Source organism: Xenopus tropicalis, chromosome 5 (genome assembly GCF_000004195.4).
Source record: "Xenopus tropicalis strain Nigerian chromosome 5, UCB_Xtro_10.0, whole genome shotgun sequence".
NCBI lineage: Eukaryota > Metazoa > Chordata > Amphibia > Anura > Pipidae > Xenopus > Xenopus tropicalis.
In genome coordinates this window covers 77,849,637-77,874,445 of record NC_030681.2, presented here as the reverse complement: position 1 = coordinate 77,874,445, position 24,809 = coordinate 77,849,637, and the positions used below count along the sequence as shown (strand labels likewise).

The following is a 24,809-nucleotide window of genomic DNA, read 5'->3' as shown; positions in this document are numbered from 1 at the left end:
CCTCTAGTTACTAAACAAATGTTTGCCCTTTGTTGCCACCTTTATAAATTCAGTTTAGAAATACTTCAAATTAGAAATCTTAAACCAGATCCTACATGACAGCTCAATCCCCAGGTCATTCCCATCCCTGCAGGTGTCCCTGGAGCCCAAGTAGCACAGTGAATTATAATCTCTTGCAATATAAAGGTTTGGGGGCAAGCAGGCTATTCACTTTGTGGTACCACACACTGAAGATTCTAATGGAATTACACTCAGCTATGTATATGAACTGAATCACTTTCATAAGTGAACCTGGTTCATTAAAGCATCCTCTCTTAACTAAAATGCTGACCTCATATCAGCAGACATTACCTTTGTCATTCTGTGCCCTAACATAAGAAGAAACAAGCATTATTTGCTGATGGCACCTACTTGTTATTTCTATACACAACTCCAGAGACTGAAGGTGGCCAAACACGGGATGATTTTAGCTGCCAATTCAGTACCTTCAGACTGATACAGCAGCAACATGTTGGTCACCAACCCCTTGGATGTTGCTCTCAGTGCCCCCAAACCAGACAATCTTAGCCCTTATTTGGCACCACAATGAACTTTTATGATGCTTGTGTTGCTCTCCAAGTCTTTTTACATTTGTCTGTGGCTCACAAGTAAGAAAGGTTGGGGACCCCTGCTCTAATCTGTTATTTGTTCTTGCCAACAGTACGATAAATGCAAAGCATCACTTTTTTGTGTTTTTCAGGTACCAAGCAGGTGCAGAAACACAACAGCTGGGACAGGGCTTCCCACTGTGGCAGACAGCACTTCTCAGGCAATCCTCACACAACTGCTTGACTTAAAGTTGAATTACAAGTGACCCTTATCCAGCCTGCATGCATTCTACTGCTATGTGTCCCATGATACCAGACTATTATGGCACAGACAGTGCCTTTACTCACATGATCTTGAAACGTTTCTTCCCTTAATTTGCAGGACTTTAACCGTAAAATAAGATTTACATTATACTGCAGCTATGTTTTATAAAGAATTAATGTGTCCTTGTGTGAACTATATGGCTAGTGTCACACTGGGCAGTTTCTCATTGAATTCCGCTTTGTGTGGCTGCCCTCAGGCTAACGCAGTGGCTCCAAGTGCAGCTACAACTATAAGATTTTTCAAGCATAAACGTGGATTCTTGGCCTACATTTATCTACAGGCTGAGAATCCACCCAGTGAGGCATATATACATGCAGAGACATAAAGGCGATCTTCTATTTTTTTGATCACTTGGTGTGAATGAATTAATTATGTCACAGGCTAGAAGTTTGCATTGTTACATACGTTTGCCTTGGAATGGCACACTAGGTTAACTCTTTTTTTTAACTTGTGAAATGTACTAATTATTAGCATATTTATAAAGCAGCAACATATTCAGCAGCTGTGTACAATAGAAGACTGTACACATTATATACAAAAACTGACACAAGAGGGGCCTGCCCAATAGGCCTGTTAGTCTGACATCAGTAGTAGGAAAACTTTTGGAAGGGGTAATAAGGGATAGGGTACTTGAATACATTGCAGTTCACAATACTATTAGTTTGTGCCAGCATGGTTTTATGCGTAACAGATCTTGCCAGACTAATTTAGTTGCCTTTTATGAGGAGGTGAGTAGGAACCTTGATGCTGGAATGGCAGTTGATGTCATCTACTTGGACTTTGCTAAAGCGTTTGATACAGTACCTCACAGAAGGTTAATGATCAAATTAAGGAATATTGGCCTAGAACATAATATTTGTAATTGGATAGAGAACTGGCTGAAGGATAGAGTACAAAGAGTGGTGGTAAATGGAACATTTTCTAATTGGACCAGTGTGGTTAGTGGAGTACCGCAGGGGTCAGTCCTTGGTCCTTTGCTGTTTAACTTGTTTATTAATGACCTGGAGGTGGGCATAGACAGTACTGTTTCTATTTTTGCTGATGACACTAAATTGTGCAAAACTATAAGTTCCATGCAGGATGCTGCCGCTTTGCAGAGCGATTTGACAAAATTAGATAACTGGGCAGCAAACTGGAAAATGAGGTTCAATGTTGATAAGTGCAAAGTTATGCACTTTGGTAGAAATAATATAAACGCAAACTATCTACTGAATGGTAGTGTGTTGGGGGTATCCTTAATGGAGAAGGATCTAGGGGTTTTTGTTGATAACAAGTTGTCTAATTCCAGGCAGTGTCATTCTGTGGCTACTACAGCAAATAAAGTGCTGTCTTGTATAAAAAAGGGCATTGACTCAAGGGATGAGAACATAATTTTGCCCCTTTATAGGTCCCTGGTAAGGCCTCACCTTGAGTATGCAGTGCAGTTTTGGGCTCCAGTCCTTAAGAGGGATATTAATGAGCTGGAGAGAGTGCAGAGACGTGCAACTAAACTGGTTAAGGGGATGGAAGATTTAAACTATGAGGTGAGACTGTCGAGGTTGGGGTTGTTTTCTCTGGAAAAGAGGCGCTTGCGAGGGGACATGATTACTCTGTACAAGTACATTAGAGGGGATTATAGGCAGTTGGGGGATGTTCTTTTTTCCCATAAAAACAATCAACGCACCAGAGGCCACCCCTTTAGATTAGAGGAAAGGAGTTTCCATTTGAAGCAGCGTAGGTGGTTTTTCACGGTGAGGGCAGTGAGGTTATGGAATGCCCTTCCTAGTGATGTGGTAATGGCAGATTCTGTTAATGCCTTTAAGAGGGGCCTGGATGAGTTCTTGATCAATCAGAATATCCAAGGCTATTGTGATACTAATATCTACAGTTAGTACTAGTGGTTGTATTTATAGTTTATGTATGTGTGTGTATAGATTGGTAGGTGTGGGTTAGGTGTGCTGGGTTTACTTGGATGGGTTGAACTTGATGGACACAGGTCTTTTTTCAACCCTATGTAACTATGTAACTATGTAACTATGTAACAGAGTTTACAGTTGGAGTTATTGTTGTCAGATTTATTATGCAGTATAAAAAATGGTGACAATATAACACACATCACCAGGCTTTTCAGTTTATAAATGGTGTAATTTGTTAATCCAGAGTGACTTCTGCCAGAACTTACACAAGGTCTGAAGTGGCGTTTGGACAGTGTAAAAAAAAAAAAAAATCTCCTTGTTAAATTTACCATTTATATTATACAGCTTTTTACACCATTTGTTTGGCAAATTTAGTTTTATACAGCATAATTAATAGGCCCCTACGAGTTCCCCTTGTGACATTCAATGTTATTTCTAAGCCATTTTGTTTTCATTAAATGTTTAATATATAGTTAGAAATGTACAGGCCCATAGTATTAAGTATACTATACATACATACAACTATACATTAGATGTAATTGGGCTCTGCCAGGTTTTATTAGGTAACTTCTAACTTCCTCTCCCCCACCAGTGTCCTTTGTAATATATACTGGCCTATTTACCAAGCTTACATAAATCTTAACATTCTCTTGCTCTAAAACTAGACTGGTGACTGTCTCATGGCACTTGTTCCCTTTCCTAGAAAATGTTTCCAGCATTTATTTTTAATTAAAATAATTCCTTTCTCTAGGGCTGCCAGAGATGCTGGCCTGGCATTTGTTTTTTTGCCAGACCATGGGAGGGTGTGTATTTCGAAATACTTTAAAGGAAAAGTAACACAAAAATTTTTTAAGTGAAAAAGCTATTCTACCCTGCACCAATAACTGCCCTATCCTGCAAACCCCTTAGTATTTTGACTGCTTTAAAAGAAAATACCTGTTAAAACTTGGCTTCCTGTTAATTGAACTAAGGAGATACGGCGAAGGAAGGAGCAGGCATCAACTATGCGACGACCTAGCCTGACTCCTTCCTAGCAGTGATTGCGGCTCCTTCCTTCGCCATATCGCCTTAGTTCAATTAACAGGAAGCCAAGTTTTAAAATTTTGAACTAAGGTGATATGGCGAAGGAAGGAGCCGCAATCACTATGCGACGATCGATTGATCAAGTCTAGCCTTCTTTCGGTATAGGAAGGAGTCAGGCTAGGTCGTCGCATAGTTGATGCCTGCTCCTTCCTTCGCCGTATCTCCTTAGTTCAACTGACAGGAAGCCAAGTTTTAACAGGTATTTTCTTTTAAAGCATTCAAAATACTAAGGGGTTTGCAGGATAGGGCAGTTATTGGTGCAGGGTAGAATAGCTTTTTCACTTAAAAAATTTTTGTGTTACTTTTCCTTTAAAGTATTTCGAAATACACACCCTCCCATGGTCTGGCAAAAAAACAAATGCCAGGCCAGCATCTCTGGCAGCCCTAGAGAAAGGAATTATTTTAATTAAAAATAAATGCTGGAAACATTTTCTAGGAAAGGGAACAAGTGCCATGAGACAGTCACTACTTTTCCTTTAAAACAACTGTTTCAGGTAGGCTTATATCCACGTGGAACCAAAAACCTCATGGTTTTTAAGCTGGTCGGGTGATGGGCCAAATTAATTTGGGCAATCAAATCATTTGGCCCCAGGCATCATAAAAAGGCCATACAGACCCACTTAATGGCCTGGTGCACTCTCAGTAGCATTGTCAAAGTTGCCAATAGACAGCTAGCTAACCCCAGGCCAGATATTGGTTGGGCACAGCTTTAGCCCCATACACAGGCCAATAAAATTCTGATTTGGTATGAAGTGCCTGAATAAGCAACTAACGGTGGGCTGTATACTGGCCAGCTTTACAGGGGTCATGCAACGTTTAGAGAGAAATACATATTTAGCCCACATATAAAGTAAAAGGCACTAACATTGCCTAGGTGCAGTAACCCATAGCGACAAATAGGATGTTTGCTTTTAAAATTTGACTAGTAGATGCCCTGCTGGGTGTGCTCTCCAAAAAATCCAGACACTGTTTTTCAAACAAAATCAACTTTATTTGCAGAATCTCAGTTTATAAGACAACAATGATAGCGCAATGGTCCTAAGTGCATTGTGATCCATACAAAACTGCTGAGAAGCTGAACTCCAGCTTTATACAGTAAAACATACTTTAAAGACAAGCTCCACCAGAAAGCCACATCAAAACATGCTTCTACGGACATCAAGACTTTATATAGTCTACCAGCAAACACAGAAACACTGAAATATCTGCAGTGATTCTTTAGCCAATATCCTGAAGTGGAGCTGAGAAGAACCAACCCACCAGAACCACTTCTTAGCGGGACCTCCTGAGAAGTGTGACTGTCAAGAGTGCAAAGCCCACTGCCCAGTGAATCTTAGCAAGTGTTATACTGAGGGTTAATTTATGAGCACCACGGTATATGTCTGTGCTACAGAATCCTTCATAAGTCATGCAGTGTTAGAGTTGCTCAGTCACCATTTTACAGTTTTCTTTTACTCAAAATATTACCTCAGACCTAAGAAAAGCCCCAGTGGGTAACTGTATTTTCTGAGAAAATAAGGAAAGCACAAAGTCACTTTTCTTTTAAATCCCATTATTGAGGTATGTGCATTAGGTTCTTCCAAACCATAATCCAAAAGTGTTACATGTACATAATTACCTTTCTTTAAATTATTGAGTGGTAGAAAGCAAGTCAATGTGCGTTGTGTATTTACCTTCAGAAAATCAAACATATATATATATATATAGGTCACTTCTGTGCAATAGCAAATGCACCCCACTGATGTCAAGCATGGGCCCAACAGGCTGTTGGAGTGCTGGGAGCTGTCATTTAACAGCTACTGAGTAGCTATGCTTTAAATGTGCCAGATGCATAAAATAAATATAGGAGGTAACCATCACTTATTAAATGTAAAAACATAAACAAGACACCAACCCACCCCCCAAGAACACAAAGGCCATACTTCATTACAAAAGGGAATTTAGAAGGTCACAATTGACTAATATTAATAGCAACTTTATACAAAAATGAATCCGCATTTGCAGTGACAGTACCTACTTCAAATATTTTTGCAGTTACAATGAGAGGTTAGAAATAGGTTAGAAGAACTGACAACTGCAGACACCTGTTTTCACATTACTGTATTTTATTATCAATTTTACTGGTGTTCTAAGGCACTTAAGAGTGTGTACCTATGAAAATATTCTACATTAGTAGATTTGTTTTTTTTTCCTTTTTGTAAGGTAATTCTGCTCAACAGTCAACTATTAGGAAGCAAAGAGTGGTTATGTCTCGATTGCTTGGAAATCCTGCACAGTGCTTTACCCACACAGCGCTTGAATCACTAAGAAGTCTAATTGTCTCTGCATGTTCAGTCATAATCACATACTAACAAAGTAATAAAGGTGTACTGTAATTATTGCGCTAAGTGACGTACACTCAAGTATTTTTGGGCACTTTTGTCTCTCCCAGGATAGGAGATTTTGGTGGGTGACTAAGCACCCCTTGTGCCATCACACTTACATTGAGAGGCACTGAACTTCAATGCAAAAAAAAAAAATTAACAGATAAAATCATTTTCAAAGGTATCATCTTTTACTAATAAGGGAGTCAGCATAGTGAAATCTCAGGGTAGAGTATAAACATTAAAATAAACATTGTTTAACCCAGCTATTGTATTGTCATTAAGCATTAAAATTACAACTTATTTATGGCATTCTTTTCAGCAGGTATACCTGTATCAGGTTTAGCACTTAGACTAAATTAGGCAATAATGTAGACAGACAAGCTTTGACACTCCAATCATCTTGTATAGGTGAGTGTATTTATGCAAAAGTTGGCCATTTTTATTCTCTCTATTACATTAAGGCACAATTCTTTAAAAATGGTCCTTCTGTAAGAAATAAGGTGCACTTCAAATAAGGACAAACCCTAAGTACTCAGTCCATTTTAGATTTAGACCGTGCCTAAATGAAAAGAAGGCCACCAAAACAATTGTAACTATAAACAAAGATGCAGTACCAAAACATTGCTGCTATCCTTCCTCTGTCTGTTCGTTATGTACAAGCCATGATGGATGGTGCCACTGTTCAACCCGATATGGAATTGCCATTTACAAATTTCAGATCAGCTCATGGCAAATTTCTTCCTGATGTTACAAAACTGGCATGGGAAACAAGGGGATAAAAAGTCCATGTTCTCCCTGGGAAGCTGTAGAGGCACATGCGTTTGGAGAGCACAACAAAGCGGCACCAGCATTCTGCTCAAGTACGTTGGCACAGAACTGATTTTAATATCTGATATTCTTCAATGAGAAATCTCTTCAAGGCAAAATATTTTGGTTTGAGCAATGTGGACAAGCAGTCAAGGAGTGCTAGATTTATTATTATTTTTTTTTTTTTTAGAGAGTATGGTAATTCCTGTCCTTGGCCTTGCAGAACTTGTACAGGAAAAATATCACTGCCTGTATGCCCAAGACGAGCACTATTCCTCCGATGAAACTAGCCGCGTCAAAAGTGCCTTTCTTTGAAGGCGGCGTAGGGGCGATTGTTGTGCTGCTTGACGGGGCTGTAAAAGTTGAGGGAGGAGAAAAAGGGTGTTAGGTTAGTGCTAAATTACAAACAAAAAAGTTATGTGCTTAAAGAGTTATGTGCTTAAAATACCAGTGAACAGCTTTTATTTGTATCAGAATGTGCCACTGATCTGCAGATCTACATTATTCATTAAGATGTTCTAATACTTTTTAGAGAAATTCCATAGGCTGGCTTAGGTGTCACAATTCCAAATAGGACAGTATGGTAAGCGCAAACCACAAGGATGATAGTGCTGAATCCAGGAAAAATACTGTAGATTTCAGGTCAGATATCAACCTGGCAAGCCCACTATTAGTCCCATACAACATGGGCCGATAAGCTGCTGAATTGGTCTAAAGGCCCATCATCGGTAGCTAGGATCGGCCCATGTATGGCCACCTTTAGAGTTGTAAGCAGGCCACTGTCTGACCCCAACCCAATTTTGTACTTGTAACGTATCAAAAATCTGGTTTGCAGCTGGTTTACTACAGATATATGGAGAATCATTCCTGGTTTGGCTACCTGTGTATATAATCTAATATGAACCATTTGTAGGAAAATATATTTCTACAAACTGTAATATTCATCTGTATATTAGAGCTTGTTTTTAGTGTCTTCAACTCAAAAAAAGCATGCATATCATAAGGATACAAATTAGCATAATTAAATAACTTATGTATACAAAGAGAAAAAAGCAAGCAGAACATTAGCTAATTTATCTGCTGACTTTCATCCTATCAATTAACTGCAACATACAGGGTTGCTTCAGTTTGTCATGGGTGATTTAAACCGTTATCACAAGGTCAGTCTGGAAAAATACATGCTACAGAGTTCTGCAGTGGTATTGAATATCTTGCAAAAATGTATATAGTAGCACATGCAATATAGTCCTAAAAATGCTTTGGTTCTACTTTAATGGCAGGACTGTAGTCAAAACATATGCTAATTACCTTGCATTTGTTATCTACACATTGTAGATAACGTCTTCAATGATTACTTAACAAGTCCAGTTGCTTTAGATTTATTTATACTAGATATACCATGACCTGGATGAATAAAAATCCTCATAGTCTTATCTTCACATTGCTCTCATTATCTTATGTGCACTGTATCTCTATCAATTTCTAATCTAGCTCAATATATTCTCTGCCAAACAGAAGCAATGAGCACAAACTGCCAGCAGTGAATACCCTAGAAAAGTGATCCCCCACCAGTGGCTTGTGAGCAGTGCCCTCAAAGTTGGTGCCCATTTTTGAAGACAATGTGTACTGCTCAACAGAGCCTTTTGTAGTCTGCCAGTCCACACTGGGCTACTAATTAACCTTAATCTGAGTCCTTTTGGTCACCTACTAGGAAAGTTTTTTGTGCATGTGATGCTCCCCAGCTTTTTTCCATTGAAATGTTGCTCACAGGTAATAAAAGATTGGGGATCCCTGCCCTAGAGCATTGCTGTTCATGATATCCCATGCCTTGGGGCACTTATCTGCTCTTTTTCATGTTTATAATTTTAATTTGTTTAGAATGATGATGTTATACAAAGAAATCTTTGGAGATCCAATGCATGCTGAGGACCATAAAGTTCTCTTGGAGCGGCAGCATTCAGCTCCAGTTGGTCAGCCCTGCCCTAGAACAGTTTAACCATTAAGCTCTTGGGTTTCATTTACTTGAGACAAAACTGCTTGTGTCCTTACTTGTAGTTGCATTTTTAGTGGCAGTCGAGGCAGGAAGGGTTGTGGATGCAGGTGTTGTTGCATCTATGGAGCAAAATAAAGAGCAATATACATGATTATAATACATAGTGTCACAAACTGCTCTCCAGTAATATTAGGCTCTGTTATGGCATTCCCTGGTGCAATGAAGTGGATAGGACACCGGTACCCTAGGGATTATTACAACATTCATCATTTTAGAGCAGCTAATGGCAGTAGCTCTAAAGGTGGCCATACACGTTAAGATCCGCTCGCTTGGCGAGGTCACAAAGCGAGCGGATCTTCTACCGATATCCCTACCTACGGGTGGGCGATATCAGGCAAATTTAGGCTAATTCGATGGTTTGACCCTGGGGCCAAACGATCGAATTATAACAACAGCAATGGGCGCAGACGGTTCAGGGACCGCATCAACGAGGCTATGCAGTCCCCGATCCGACTAAATCTTTTAACCTCCCCGATCAATATCTGGCCAATTTCAGGCCAGATATCTGTCGGGCATGCCCATCGTTGCCGCCCCTACACGGGCCAATAAGCTGTCGAACCGGTCTAAGGGACCGATATTGGCAGCTACAATTGGCCTGTGTATGGCCACCTTAAGGCTGATGCCACACAAGCGTATTCTGAGCAAGCTGAAAAAGGCTTGCCAATAATACGCACAACTACTGTTCACTTCACCTTGTGCCTGCACCCAAATGAAGGAAATACGCTTTGGCAGATATTGGCTACATGTGTGTGCACCCGTGCATATTTCATTTATTCGGGTGCAGGCACAGGTAGGAGCGTATGGCGGTAGTTTCAGCAAGCAATTTTCGGCTTGCCGACAATTTATGCGATACGCTCAGTGTGGCATGAGCCTGAAAGGAATTGTTCACTGTTTACGAATTGTTATACCATTGTTATACTATTGTTCATCCTTCCTCTCTAACCTGTTAAAAGTCAGTAATCAATCAACGACTTTAGGGGGGGACATAACAGTTTGCATTTGAATCTGACCTGCATGCTCACAAACTAACTAACAGTCCCATGTGGCCCCCACTTAAGTAGCTGATTAAATAACCATCTCTGGTTAACTAACCATATTAAAAACGTTTCTGATTTTGCACAGCCTATCAAATTACCCAACTTTATTTTTACACTGAACCGTTCCTTTAAAGAGGGGCAAATGCCAAGCCGCTAAAGTGCACAGACACCAGTAACTAAACTGCTTCAAACATTATTGTAAAAGTCCTGCTATAACTGCACTGTAAGTTAAACAGGTAGTTCACTAACAACTCTGTATGTTGTAGAATGGCCTATTCTTAGCAACTTTTCAATTGGGCTTTATTCTTAATTTTTTTTTTTTTTTAATAATTTTTTTAAATAATTCAAACACAAATCATTCAAAAATTAAATTGAGAATATTATCTCAGAATATTGCTCTCTACATCATACATAGGGGCTGATTTACTATTCCACGAATCCGAATGGGAAAAATTCGGATTGGAAAACGAACATTTTGCGACTTTTTCGTAGCCGTTACGACTTGCGCGAATTGTCACGACTTTTTCATAGCCATTACAAATGTCGTGAATTGTCGTGACTTTTTCATAGCCATTATTACTTTCGTGAATTGTCGCAACTTTTTCATTGGCATTACAAATTTCGTGAATTGTTGCGACGTTTTCATAGCCAGTACGCCTTTCGTGAATTGTCGCGACTTTCGTATTGAGCGCTCGAAAAAGTTGCAAAATACCAATCATTACGAAAAAAACGCATTCGGACGCTTTTCGGACATTCGTGGATTAGTAAATGTGCCCCTAAGAGTTAATTGAAGGTGAACAATCCCCTTAAAGAATAAGCAACATTTAAAATACAATGTTTGGTATAATGATGAATTAGCAGCAAGTGGGGGTGATGTGGAAATAAAAAGCTGCCGTTATAGCAAGAAGAAATCATGTGTGACTGATACTCATACATGGAGATTAATTGCCCCATGTGAGGATCATTATATTCAATTAGTGCGGGAGAAACATTCATTTATTTTATATTTCCTTAATGAATTTTCAGCGATGTGCCATATTTTTGCCATAAAATACATGAGGAGGTGATGGCACCACAAAGAAAATCATTCAAGCTAACTTGTGTTTGAGCATATAAGTGTGCATAATGAAAAAGTAATATATACCAACCAGGAAATATTAATTCAACAACTTCCCACAGCATTTAGGCTAATGCCACACTTAGGAGCAGATTCATGATAAATTCGGATTGGATACGAAAATTTCTGAAGATCGCAGATATTACAAAAATGCTTACGAAAAAATCATATTAGTCACGATAATATTGTATTGGCGATCCGAAAGTCACAAAATTTTTGTACCAAATAATTGTAAACAGCGGGAAAACCTTTCCTATTTTTTCGTGCAAGTGTACAAAAAAGTTGTGTGAGCGTCGAAAAAGTCACACAAGCAATGAAAAATTTGGCGAAAATATGCTCGGAGCGTTTGTGTCTTAGTAAATCTTCCCCTTAGTGTATGGCGTATATCTTCAACAAGCCGAAAAACGCTTGGCGAAAATAGCGCCATACTCTCCTACCCGTGACTGTACCTGAATGAATGAAATACGCTCGGGTGCAGGCACATGTAGCCGATATCCCCTGAAAATATGAAGTTTTTTGGCGGATATTGGCTACATGAGCCTGCACCCAAGCGCATTCCATTCATTCGGGTGCAGGCACAAGGTAGGCTAAATTTAAAGTAGCGGGGCGTATTCTAGGCTTAACCTCCCATTAATGCACATATAAAAGGGATTAAACAAAGAGAGATGCATGTTTGTAGAATAAAAGTAATTTTCCCTTAAAAATAACATAAATGACTAAAAGAACAACTTACTGGTAGATGTGGAGGCGGCAGGAGAGGTGGCTGCATAAAAAAATAATATAAAATTTTAAAAAAGTACTTAATGTCCTGCCAGTGGAAAGACTGATTATTTTGCAATTCCAATCACTAGAAACAAAGGGAAACCAGGAAATTGGTCCATCCAACAATATGAATAAAGTGCCAAATCAACACTGACCATCAATTTGTTCATCTAATTGGGTGAATAAAACTGGGCACAGATCGGCCTGCCAAATCAGTGGATCTAATATCAACTGTTAAGCCATTATACTTTTATTCTAAGAGAATATTTTATAAAAGTGGGAAAGGCAGCCTTTAAAGAAAGGAGGCAGAGCAGAAAAGGAGGAAGACTAAGGGGCTGATTTACTAACCCACGAATCCGACCCGAATTGGAAAAGTTCCGACTTGAAAACGAACATTTTGCGACTTTTTCGTATGTTTTGCGATTTTTTCGGATTCTGTACGAATTTTTCGTATCCAATACGATTTTTGCGTAAAAACGCGAGTTTTCCTATCCATTACGAAAGTTGCGTAAAAAGTTGCGCATTTTGCGTAGCGTTAAAACTTACGCGAAAAGTTGCGCATTTTTCGTAGCGTTAAGTTTTAACGCTACGAAAAATGCGCAACTTTTTGCGTAAGTTTTAACGCTACGAAAAATGCGCAACTTTTTACGCAACTTTCGTAATGGATAGGAAAACTCGCGTTTTTACGCAAAAATCGTATTGGAAACGAAAAATTCGTACAGAATCCGAAAAAATCGCAAAACATACGAAAAAATCGCAAAGTACCGATCATTACGAAAAAAACGCAATCGGACTCCATTCGACCCGTTCGTGGGTAAGTAAATCAGCCCCTTAGTGATGGAGGAGGAGTATTTGGTGTGTGTTTAAAGTGAGGAGAGTAATTTGATTGGATGTGGAAGCTAAGAGACCTGTTTGCTGAATGGAAACTGCTTTAATAAAATATTAGGGTGATATTATTTTTACATTTTACACTTTCTTCCCAACTTCTGGTTTGCCCCATCCACTCTCCATTGTCTTATTTTCTCTATATTTTTTACTCCAAACTGTTCTTCTCTTATTGATTTTTCTCTGTTTCTGCTTTCTGCTGCTTATTTTAGTAATTGTTTAGTCCTCCTTCAATCATGCTTCTTCTGTCAGGCAGTTCTTTACAGGTGTCCCCTCTGTCTAGTCTTGCTTGTGCATCTGTATGCAAGGGAGGTGTGCCCTATGTTGTGACTGGGAGTGTGAGGGGATTGTGTACTATGGTAACATGAAAATGTAGAGGTGGGCAGTATTAGAGGTTGTAGCAGATATGCGAGTCTGAGCATTTGCCTCAGTTTTGTTAGCCAACACACATATAATGCACATTAAAAAAATGTTTTACCTGTCACAGCAGTTGAAGTAGGGCTTATGGCTGTATAGATAAAATTATAAAAACATATAAGATTATACAGGATTAATAACAGCAGTCAAATTAATTTTATGCTTTCTTGTCTTTAAAGTACTGTACTATTAAAGGGGTGGTTCACCTTTAAATTAGTTTTAACTAGTGTCATAGAATGGCTAATTCTAAGCAATTTTTCAATTGGTCTTCATTGTTTATTTTTATAGTTTTTGAACAAGTTGCATTCTTCTTCCACCTCTTTCCAGCTTTCAATTGGGGTCACTGTGAGGCTACAATTTTATTGTTATTGCTACTTTTTAATCAACCCCTCTACTATTCATGTATCAGTCACTCTCTCAAACTACTCCCTGGTTACCGAGGTAAATTGGACCCTAGCAACCAGATAAGTGCTGAAATGTCAAACTGGAGGGCTGCGGAACAAAAAGTAAAATAATGAAAAACTACCAATAATAAAAAATACCAATAATAAAAAATGAAGATCAATTGAGAATAGTGCACTCAACTCATACTAAAAGGTTGACTCAAAGGTGAGCAACCCCTTTAAAACTAATATCAGGAACTGACCAGCAACTGGCTAAAAAAAAAAATACACCTGTGCCTATCCCAGTGTAGCATCTGGAATAATTCACATCAGAACCAAACTGCAGTTTTTGTACTTTTTTGGCAGGGAGGTAGCAGATTTTTTTAAAATGTATTTTCTGACACAAACTGATCCCAAAACAATGTACAAAAGAGTCCTAACTCAAATACCTACAAGAAATCTGATAAGGTGGACGTTTTATTTTTTGCTTGCTCAATTTCGGGTAGAAGCAGGCTGGCAGGTCTTGGCATAACATAAGTTTTGTAAATTGAGTGGCAGCACAGAAGGACAAGCAATATAATAAACAGGGGAAATGTATGCCTTTAATTGGGGTTCGATGGGCTATGGGGGCAAAGCAGGCTAAGCAATGTAGTTGCACACCAAGTATTTGGGAACAGTTATCTTACACACATTGAAGTCTGCACACACTACAGTCTTGGTTATATTTATCTGATAGAAAAGCATGTCTAAGGGCTCTGGCACACGGGGAGATTAGTCGGCCGCGACAAATCTCCCTGTTCGCGGGTGACTAATCTCCCCGGATTGCCATCCCACCGGCGAAAATGTAAGTCGCCGGTGGGATGACACACGCTGCGCAGGCGATTTCGGCAAATCGTCGAAAGAAAATGCCTCGCGAGGCAACTTCGGCGATTTGCCAAAATCGTCTGCGCAGCGTGTGCCACCCCACCGGCGACTTACATTTTCGCCGGTGGGATGGTAGTTCGGGGAAATTAGTCGCCTGTGACAAGGGAGATTTGTCGCGGACGACTAATCTCCCCGTGTGCCAGAGCCCTAAAGCATTTTCAAGCACAAAAGGAAGTGCTGTCTACAGTACAATTCCAGGTCTATGGAGAAAGAGATCACAAGCCCCAGATGATTACTCGCATGTCTTTCTGAGCAGATCAACATCAGAACAGTTCTCAGTTTTCCTTCTGATCATATCGCTACCCTATCTCTCTGAAATCAGGTGTCACAAAATTAATTATGCTGGCAGTTAATAAAAAGCTAAAAATAAAACTAATATGAGTTGTATAAGTGTTTAGAAAAGCACCCTGAGCAATTTGACATTTTTTTTAAAGATTTATATATCCTTTATGATAAAAGGAAGAGTTTGTGTAGTTTAGGACTAGACATTCAGACTTCCTAACAGTCGGGTCAGAACTGAAGAGAAAATACAATATGTTGAATAGTGCTATAAAACACGCAAAAGAACTCTTTCAGTGAACAGGTATGTGATGCGCTTTACAATGCCTACAATAAATTACACAAAACCAGGCACGTTTTATATAAATACGCTAACAATCTAAGAATACTTTACCTCCACAGGGGGTCGCTGAACAGTTGCGAGTGTTTTGGGTTTCATTTATACATCGTGCGTCAACAGAGTCTGCAAACAAATTTAGAAAGCATAAAGAACTTGGCTTATTTTCACATACTTTCCTTTGACAGTAAAATAAGTTGCACAGAACAATACATTGGTGCCAGTTTTAAGGGATTAGATGATAAAGAATTTGCCCAATTCAGTGGAATTCAGAAATGGCACTGTTCAACTCTACCACAGGGTAGCCAATTACCCCATAAATGTGCCTATCATGGAAGGGAACCTACACACAAGTTGACTGCACTCCTTCAAGATTGTGGCCTTTGTACACATTAGTGTGTGCTCACATTTCTGTCACTATGTGATACTAAAATTTGAAATTAAGTTCCACTAGGGTAGAACCAATGTGAGTAACTGGGGCAGAGGTTAATGAAAGGAACCAAACATATTCTACACAGACCTGGGCACCCCCCTGGCCCATACACAAGTACCACTGATAATTTTATATCAGGGAATAAATATCCAATTGAAATATTCACTGACAATATTAATGATATCTCTTAACTGTGCAGTTAAGAAAACCAACATAAAAGGAAACACCTTGCTCCTGCAGTCAGTCAATCGCAACACCAGTTTCATTTGCAAAATCTTTCATTTTTAAAATAACTCACTGGAGTAGGCTACATTTTGAAACTGGCAATGAATAACGTCTTTCAAAAAGAGCATTGTTTCTGTAACGGAGCCACACACACAAACATATGCAGTCGGGGAGCTTACTCCATTTATTATGACCACCTTGATCGTCAGGAGGAAGGGAGGGTGTATCCCCCCCGAAACGTTGATCAAGGTGGTCATAATAAATGGGGTAAGCTCCCCAACTGCATATGTTTGTGTGTGCGGCTCCGTTACAGAAACGGTTCGATTGAGGATAAAGACCTGCCAGCCCTGTGGAAGGCTTGCACCACTATTGCAGTGACTATAGCAGCGACAGGTGTGCGGCTTTAACAAGTGTGTTTGTTTCAAAAAGAGCATGCCTATTTCTGCAAGTCTTTGTGAATTCTACCATTTATTATAATAATTAGCACACTGTTCCACTGCAATCTCTGATTTGATCAATATTTATATTGGTGAGCTGAGCAGTATTTAATTTCCCAAGCATATCAACAACATGTAAAAATGCAAATACTGTATAAGGTCTCTTCTGCAGAACAATAATCTTCATATATATAAAAATGGAATGTGAAGCATATATTTCTATGAGGATGAGGCCAACTTGAGGACTTTTGCATGCCTTCAAACATCACAAGTGAACATCCTTAATGGTCTTAATTTTTTTTACAGACTTCACCTGTATATCCCTGATTTACTAGACTCCTATGTACAAAATGTTTAATGGGGTAGATTTGTTTTCTTTTAGAGGCAGAAAGAGAAAGGACAAGCTCAACTTGCAGATTTGCAATAAAACTTTCCATGAATATTCAGAAGTAAACCCGCTTACCTAGTACTCAATATAAAGAGAAGAAGCAAAAAACTAAACAGCAACAGTAAGATAACATCCCATTTCACAAACAGGTAAATATTTAGAAATAACACACACACACACATATATACATATGCAAACACAAGCATACACTTCTGCCTTGAGGCAAAAGGAGAGCCTTCCCTAAAATGACATCCCCCCACAGGCCACTAGTCATTAGTCAAAAGTAAGTAACAATGCTTTAATTCTCTTTCACTTCTTATGTGAACTAAATGCTAGGCCCACTACCCTATCAGATAAGGGCAAGCTGGCCATGCATTTACTACAAATAAAGGCATAAACTAGGAATTTCAGCTCTTGAATGTTGTCCGGTAACTTTTCCTTCACACAGTCCCATCCCACACTTAAGGTTCTCACCTTGACAGAAATGTCTCTGATCAGATGTCAAAGCAATTAGTCCCTGTATGGTGACCATACCTAGTTGGGGCTTTACAAAAAGAGCCCTCCAACCCTCTAGATCAGTGCTGTCCAACTGGTGGCGGCCTGTGACCCCCCTCTGTGTGGCCCCCCACCTGTCTGGCTGCTTTGATGGCTTACCTTTGTGTAAGTTTAAATGGTATCAGTACTGAGATTAACTGACACCCTGCATGGTTCACACCACAGATTCAGGCTGTAATCCTTCTGTATTGTATGTATGTATGTATGTATGTATATCTTTATTTATAAAGTGCTACTTATGTACGCAGCGCTGTACAGTAGAATACATACACAGAATACAAACAGGGGATTATTAAGATAATAATAGATAAATACAAAGTACAACAATAAATACAGATAGATACAAGATAAATACAGTTGCAATAAGTTAAGAGTCAAAGACACAAGAGGATGGAGGTCCCTGCCCCGTAGAGTTTACAATCTATATGTATAATCCCCTGTACTTTTCACACTTTTTAATCTCTGCATTATTCACCCCCTGCAGTGTTCACCCCTCAGGCTCAGACTGTAAGCACCCACATTGTTCACCTCTTCACACCTCAGACTATAGGAGCAGTGCCAGCATTGTATTGTATGTACTGCCTGCCCTATGCTGCCTGTGGGAGGTGAACTTGGCAGAGGTTTGTTCTGGGTGCTTGTTAGCAGTTGGAAATAGCCATTAAATGGTCCCTAATTATGTTGCTGTGCTATCCACAGAAGGAGGCATATGGATTTAAGGGTTTGCCTTAATATGAGATAATATAATTCATTCACATAGGAATGATAGTTGATAACCCTGCAATGGTGGTTGCTGCACTACCACCATTAATGTTGGCATGGGCTTAAAAGCGGTTGTAATAACATGGGTGTGGTTTAAAAAAGTGGTTAAAACTGGCTTCCATTAGCGACCCTCCACTATGTATGCTAGAGAATTTCTAGCCACAGAAGTTGGACAGCACTGCTCTAGATCATTATAGTACACTTACCGTTAGAGCAAGACACCCATGAGCAGTTCAGGCTTGTTTCATTTTTACAGGACTCACAAGTTTTGAACTCTTCACACCCAGCTGGAAAAAGAAACCATTAAACAATTAGATTAACTGAATCCACTATAGCTGTGCTTTTACTCCACATTACAGATTCCATACATTTCCATGCACAACTTCTCCTGAATGGCTCCTTTAATTTATCAGGAAACAGATGCAGATTTACAACTACAGCAAATACATTTTGTTAGGGGTAGCTATAATTAAAATGTACAATTAAAGGTATATTATTAGGAAAAATAAACTTACTTTTATCAACTATTGCTGCAAAAGTTAAATAGATAGTTTACCTCTAAATTTATTTTAAGTATGATGTAGACCGTGATATCCTAAAGCTGGCCATACATGCACCGATAATACCGTACCAAACCTTGGCGGGTTAAAAGATAATGATCGGGCGCCATTGAAGGAGCCTGAGCAAAATCTGCCTTCAGGGCTGAATCGGCAGGAGGTAGAAATCCTATTGTTTCAGCCCTGATTCACGATTCAGCCCTGAACGTCTGTGGAGGGTGGGAACAATGTTTCGTGCGACTGATGGTCGTGTGTGGCCAGCTTAAAGGAGAAAGAAAGGCAAAGTCACTTGGGGGTGCCAAAATGTTAGGCACCCCCAAGTGACTTTAATTGCCTACCTTTTACCCTGGACTGGTGCCCCTGCTCTGAGAGAACAGCACCAGCCCGGGGTACCTGCAGCGAGCGCTTCCTGGTTCCCTGCGCACGCATGCGCAGTAGAGTGATAAGCCGAACTTTAACAGAGAAGTCGGCTTTTCACTCTGCTGCGCATGAGCTGACCGCTGGCATTTTCGGAAAGGGAAGCAGGAAGGAGGAAACGCTGCACTCCAGCTACCCCGGGCTGGTGTGGTTTTCTCCGTACAGGGGCACCAGCCCGGGGTACGAGGTAAGCGATTAAAGTCACTTGAGGGTGCCTAACATTTTGGTATCCCCAAGTGACTTTGCCTTTGCTTCCCCTTTAAGACTATACAGTATATTATTGGTCGCCTTTTTTATGGTTTTTGTATTTCAGCAACTATCTGGTTCCAATTTACCCTTGCAACCAGGCAGAAGTTTAAATGAGAGACTAGAAGATAAAAAAAAGAACAGAAAGATAAGTAATAAAAAGTAGCAATATTAAAGCACACATTTCTGCCTGTCAGTAGTAGTCTGAAAGGAACAGCGGAATGTAGTTGCTGGACAGCAAGCATGCAGGTTAGCAAACAAACCCCCTGACCTCTCAAAACATAGTTTCTGAAATGCAATTGGCCATACACATAATGTACAGATTAGCTGCCAAATTGGTCTGAAGGGCCCTGATTGGCAACTTAAATCTGCCTGTGTATGGCCAGTTTCTTAGAACATGGATTACAAATAAGGAGAAGGAAAGTCTAAAAACAACATGAGCTCAATAACTTAGCCTTAACACAGTCCTTAACATATTTCCTGAACTCACCGTGCTGTTGCTTAATCTGGCTCTGACATGGAAAAGTCTTGTCAGTAAATACAGTACCTGCTCTAAGCCTGTGCAGCTTCCTGTCTCACTGAACACAGATTGTCCAGGACACAGACATGCTCAGTGCAGAGCAGAGAGCTCTGTTTTTTTTTTTTTCCTCACAAGCAGGGGGGAGGGGGCGGGCTGCTGCTGCCAGGGAGATTGTTTATGGAGGGGGAATTTGTGGAGCTGCAGAAACTTTCTAACAGGAGCAGGGAGCCGGCTTGTACTTTTCAGCCCATTCAGACATGCTGGATAAGATGGCGGCGCCGTTCACTGAAACAAGCATGTAAGTTCTAGCATGTGTATCTTTGTAAATCTTTCATTAGGCAAGCCAGGAATATAGCGATTTTACACAGCAATAGTAGTACTTTTTAATAGTGTGCTTAATAGATTTTGCCTTTCCTTCCAATCTGGTTGCAAATAGCATTTTTTTAGTTATTCCAAGTGTGTGTATGTATAACTTTATTTATAAAGCGCCACAAGGGTACGCAGCGCTGTACAATCTTACAATAAACAAAATTACACACAGACAAGTGTTATAATAAATACACAGGGAATAAGTGCCATGTGGTATAAGACACAGTAGGAAGGAGGTCCCTGCCCCATAGAGCTTACAGTCTAAGTGTATGCCCTATCACTACAGCAGTGTTATTTGCGGTGCTAACAACTTTGCTACTAATCAACGAGGATCATATTATTGGCAAGCACTGTAGGAAACAAACACCTAGAAAAGTGTATGTTGTCAAGCAACAACTCCACAGCAATCTCACCATCTTGGATAGCCAAAAGATAATGTACAATGGTAGGAAAAAATCTCATGAGAATCATCATGCAAAGTACTGGGGAAGGTTTATCTCCTCTTTAAAACTCATCAGGAAAGTTTTTATTGATAAGCGAAAATGTCACGCAAACAACCTGTAATGAACACCCTTACATCTCATGCAAAGGTTGAAGTCCAGTTTTTCAATGGGTAATAGCACCTTGGGTGAGGGATGCATAAATGTTAGTATGCTTCAAACTATATATCTCTGACTGTTAGAATTTTCATTGAATAGAATGACATGGATAAGCAGAACAGTTACTAGGCATCTGTTTTAACTAGAACTACTTCTCTATACCATTATCTGGCTGCTGCAATAAACAGACTCATGCACTGTTAGTGGCTGTGGGGTTTCAATTTTAATAAAAAAAATAAAAAAATAAAAAAAAAGGATTTAGGTTCTTGTTTAATTTACAAAGGATTATACTACTCTAATATATGTAAAACTTGTTTTTTTTTGTTTTTTTTTTAAATATGAAGCAGTTTTGTTCAACTTCTGCATGTAGGGAAGCCTAAGCCTAGGCAGGGCTTAGATGCTGAGGGTTGACTTCAACAGGGACACTTTCTGCCATATGACCCCATCGCCCCTTTTCAAGCAATAGCTACTTTTTAAATACACACCCCTACTTATGCAGCTATTTATGTAGCCCATACCTAGATACAAGGTGTACCTACATATATATCTGTAGGTACATTAGCCCCCTTATATATGTAGACACAAATAGGAACCAAAATTTTAATACAGATCCACATCACTCATTTTGTTTTACTATTCTCCCTCTGTTATTAAAATGCCTTTCTCTTTTCTTTACTAGATTACAAATCATTCCTCTTTGATCTGCTGTGCTTTCTCTTTTATCATCTGTATGTTTTCTTTCAAGGATATTCACTTTTGTCACCCCTTGCCTCTATTTAAAAATCTGCACCTTAATTTTTCTTCTGCTTTCCCCTTTCTGCCCTTCCATTCTATGCTCCCTGCTCAAGATATTCTGGGCACTCACATGACAGTGATACATGACAAACAAGAAGCATCACAAGTACAAGGATGAGGTGATGTTTGAATTTCTCTATATTTATTCAGTCCCTGCACTGCTTCCTTCTGTACCTGAAGCCACGTGCCACTTTTAGGGTAAAGAGAGAGGATTTTCCAACATATCTGATGACTGGTGGAAAATTTTATACTGAAAAATGCTGGCACTATATGGGGCAATGCACATAAACAAATATCATTCAGTTTACCTCTTCATAAATCCATTCCCAGTGACAGGTAAAAACTATTGAGAAAGCTACAGCAACATTGTTATCCGAGTAACCAACCAGAGGCCAATAGCCAAAAGGAATGTCGCAGAAGCTCAAAAAAAGAACAAAAAAAAAAAATTGTGATTGGAGGTTGTGTCACAGTCTAAAGCAATTTTTCTTATCCATTTTAACTAAGAACTCAGACTAAATCAGGGAACCTAAAAGATAGTATAAACTTAACTCTATACCCTATTTTGATTACAACTGCCTATTGTAAAAAGAAATGCTGTTGTATTAAAAAAGGAGTATTCTGGGTCCATACCCATAGATTAAAAAATACCTTGGTCTAAAGGTTTAAAAAGGGTGTCAGTACTGGGATTAACATTTTTTGGTGGAGCCATTTAGCCTGCCCTGAATCTTTGAGAACCTTTACTGTATAAAACAGATCTTTCCCTCTCTTAATTGCTGCCAGTCTCAGGCTTACAGATAAAGACACCAGTAACATCAAAAAGTCATTTTTTTTTTTTTTTAATTTAAAGTTTCTGTTGATCAAGAACCTACAAACTAGCTATGTACTGGCAACAAATGTCCTATTTCTATGAAATAATATAGTTTTGTAGAGAGCCATAAATGGCATTTGACCCCTGTTTATCTTCCTGTGCAAGAAATAAATCTATTTTACTCTATGCGGTTAATCTGCTATGTAACTTGAGTCTTTGCTCCTCTTTTGCCTTGAATGGCTTTCCCCCTGGCTACAGTGCTTCTGAAACAAGCATACAATGTTTACCTGTAAAGGGTAACAGTACATTATCTTATAGTTACTTAAACATGTTCATTTTTTTGGTGTTTACTGTTTCCTTATCTACCAGTAATAATTTGCTCAACTGACTCCTCCTCCCACAACTACTCTAGAGAATCAAGAAGGTAGAATAAAGTGCAAGTGCTTTCAACGTCACTGTTCGGTGCAAGAAAAAACCCCAGTGATGTTATAACCAAAACAGGCAGGATTTATGTCCAACACATTCTATATGTTAAACTAATGTTGAATGCAGGTGTACACTGCCTCACTGGCAGTAGTGTGTTCCTCTCCTGAGCAAGCTGCATTTGCTAATCTCATGCTTAAGCATAAAAGGCCCTATTTTTTAATTTGTGAAAAGGCCTTCACAAATTAGTACAGGTATGGGATCCGTTATCCAGAAACCCATTATCCAGAAAGATCCAAATTGCAGAAAGCCTGTCTCCCATAGACTTCATTTTAATCAAATACAGGCATGTGATCCCTTATCCGGAAACCCATTATCCAGAAAGTTCTGAATTACGGAAAGGCCAACTCCCATAGACTCCACTATAAGCAAATAATTTTAATTTTATAAAGTGATTTCCTTTTTCTCTGTAATAATAAAACAGAACCTTGTACTTGATCACAACGAAGATATAATTAATCCCTATTGGGCAAAAACAAGCCTATTGGGTTTATTCAATATTTAAATGATTTTTAGCAGACTTAAGTTATGGAGATCCAAATTACAGATCCCTTATCCGGAAAACCCCAGGTCCCGAGCATTCTAGATATCAGGTCCCATACCTGTAATTTAGATTTTTAAAACTGATTTTCTTTTTTCTCTGTAATAATAAAACAGAAGCTTGAATTTGATCCCAACTAAGATATAAATAATCCTTATTGGATGCCAAACAATCTAATGGGGTGTAATTAATGTTTTACTGATTTTTTAGTAGACTTAAGGTATGGAGATCCAAAATCCAGATCCATTATCTGGAATACCCTTGGTCCCAAGCATTCTGGATCCTATACCTGTATGTTTAGGAAAATACAAAGAATAAACAGAGTGCATATTATAGGGGTCCCACAGTCCCTATTTTAGGGGGACAAGCCTACAGCTACTGGCTCAGGAACGTCTACGTTTTATTTTTTCATTCTGTTTTGACAGCAAGGGCAGTGTGACAGGAGCCACAAAGTATAACCTGCTAACATTTATTCCATGTATTCTATGAAAGAGAACTCTGTGGCCATGACTCTGACTTTCTGTGGTTCATGTAAACTGGGTATAGTCGAAATAACAAAGTGTTCTGTACTTGCTGGACTTTAATAGCTCTCCCCAGATTTCACGTTAATGTTCTTACAGCCATTATTTTACGTTTTTCGGATATATAATAAAGTAGAACGGTTTACGAGCCGAATGAAATGACTAAGGTCTTACAAATATTACGGCCTCGTCCAACAAAAATATCACGAACGAATGCAGAATTACATAAGCCAAAGCGCTTTACGAAGGAAGAGTATATAGGAAGCAATGGCAACACCGGACCCTGCGTACTCAGCAGCCTCCTATCATGTACCCCAGTGGAGCACCGCCAATTACCTTCCCGGAAGCCACATACACATTATAAGTCGGTGAGAGACTGAAGCAGCGGAGAACTTACCAGATGCCGCAGTTGCAAAAGCTGAAAGTAAAAGAATTAGGACTCCTGGGACTAAAAGTAATAAGTCCCTTCTCCACGTCAGCTGCGAAGGCTTCATCGCTCCAACAACTACACTAGCGCCACAAGGAACCCTGTATGCCCACGCAGCACCCCGTCACCTCTCCCTTCCTCTCTCACTCACTAGCTGTGAGTCACGGCAGCGCCAACACTGCCCAACCAGTCACGTGATCACGAGGAGGAATTCACTCTGTCCCCACCTTGGGGAATAGGCGTGCTCACTGTCAGACTATACTAACCCATTGATAAATGGAGGGGTGTCTGGGGAATATTTCGTGCTGTCTACCAAGATGTTTTACAATGATATGTAAATAGAAATGCACTACTTCGAGTTTTTTGTAACATCAGTTTCATTGAACGTGGTCGTGGTGAATAATGATGTCAGTGCATGTATATAAGGTGTATAGTGCTCCCCTATGTTGGTGTTGGTTGCACTGATGCGTTT

The 24,809-nt window shown here is 39.4% G+C and overlaps 2 protein-coding genes across 3 annotated transcripts in view; one reads left to right on the top strand and one right to left on the bottom strand.

Moving 5' to 3' along the window:
* The window catches only part of LOC100496491, a 68,525-nt gene extending 67,266 nt beyond the window's left edge, over positions 1 to 1,259 (top strand). For both annotated transcript variants that reach the window (XM_031902020.1, XM_031902019.1), the window contains exon 48: positions 740 to 1,259. In XM_031902020.1, coding sequence (XP_031757880.1) covers positions 740 to 853 — 114 coding nt within the window. In that variant the 3' untranslated portion in view covers positions 854 to 1,259. The remainder of the gene's footprint in view (positions 1 to 739) is intronic.
* Positions 1,260 to 4,859: 3,600 nt separating this feature from the next.
* cd164 (CD164 molecule) lies at positions 4,860 to 24,571 on the bottom strand. Its single transcript, XM_002940550.5, has 7 exons — positions 24,308 to 24,571; positions 18,261 to 18,341; positions 15,315 to 15,383; positions 13,396 to 13,425; positions 12,004 to 12,033; positions 9,113 to 9,175; positions 4,860 to 7,416 (listed from the first exon to the last, which is right to left on the bottom strand). Exons 1-7 carry the CDS (start codon positions 24,402 to 24,404, stop codon positions 7,250 to 7,252), a joined length of 537 nt encoding a protein of 178 aa, XP_002940596.2. The 5' UTR covers positions 24,405 to 24,571; the 3' UTR covers positions 4,860 to 7,249.
* Between the last annotated feature and the right edge of the window lie 238 nt (positions 24,572 to 24,809).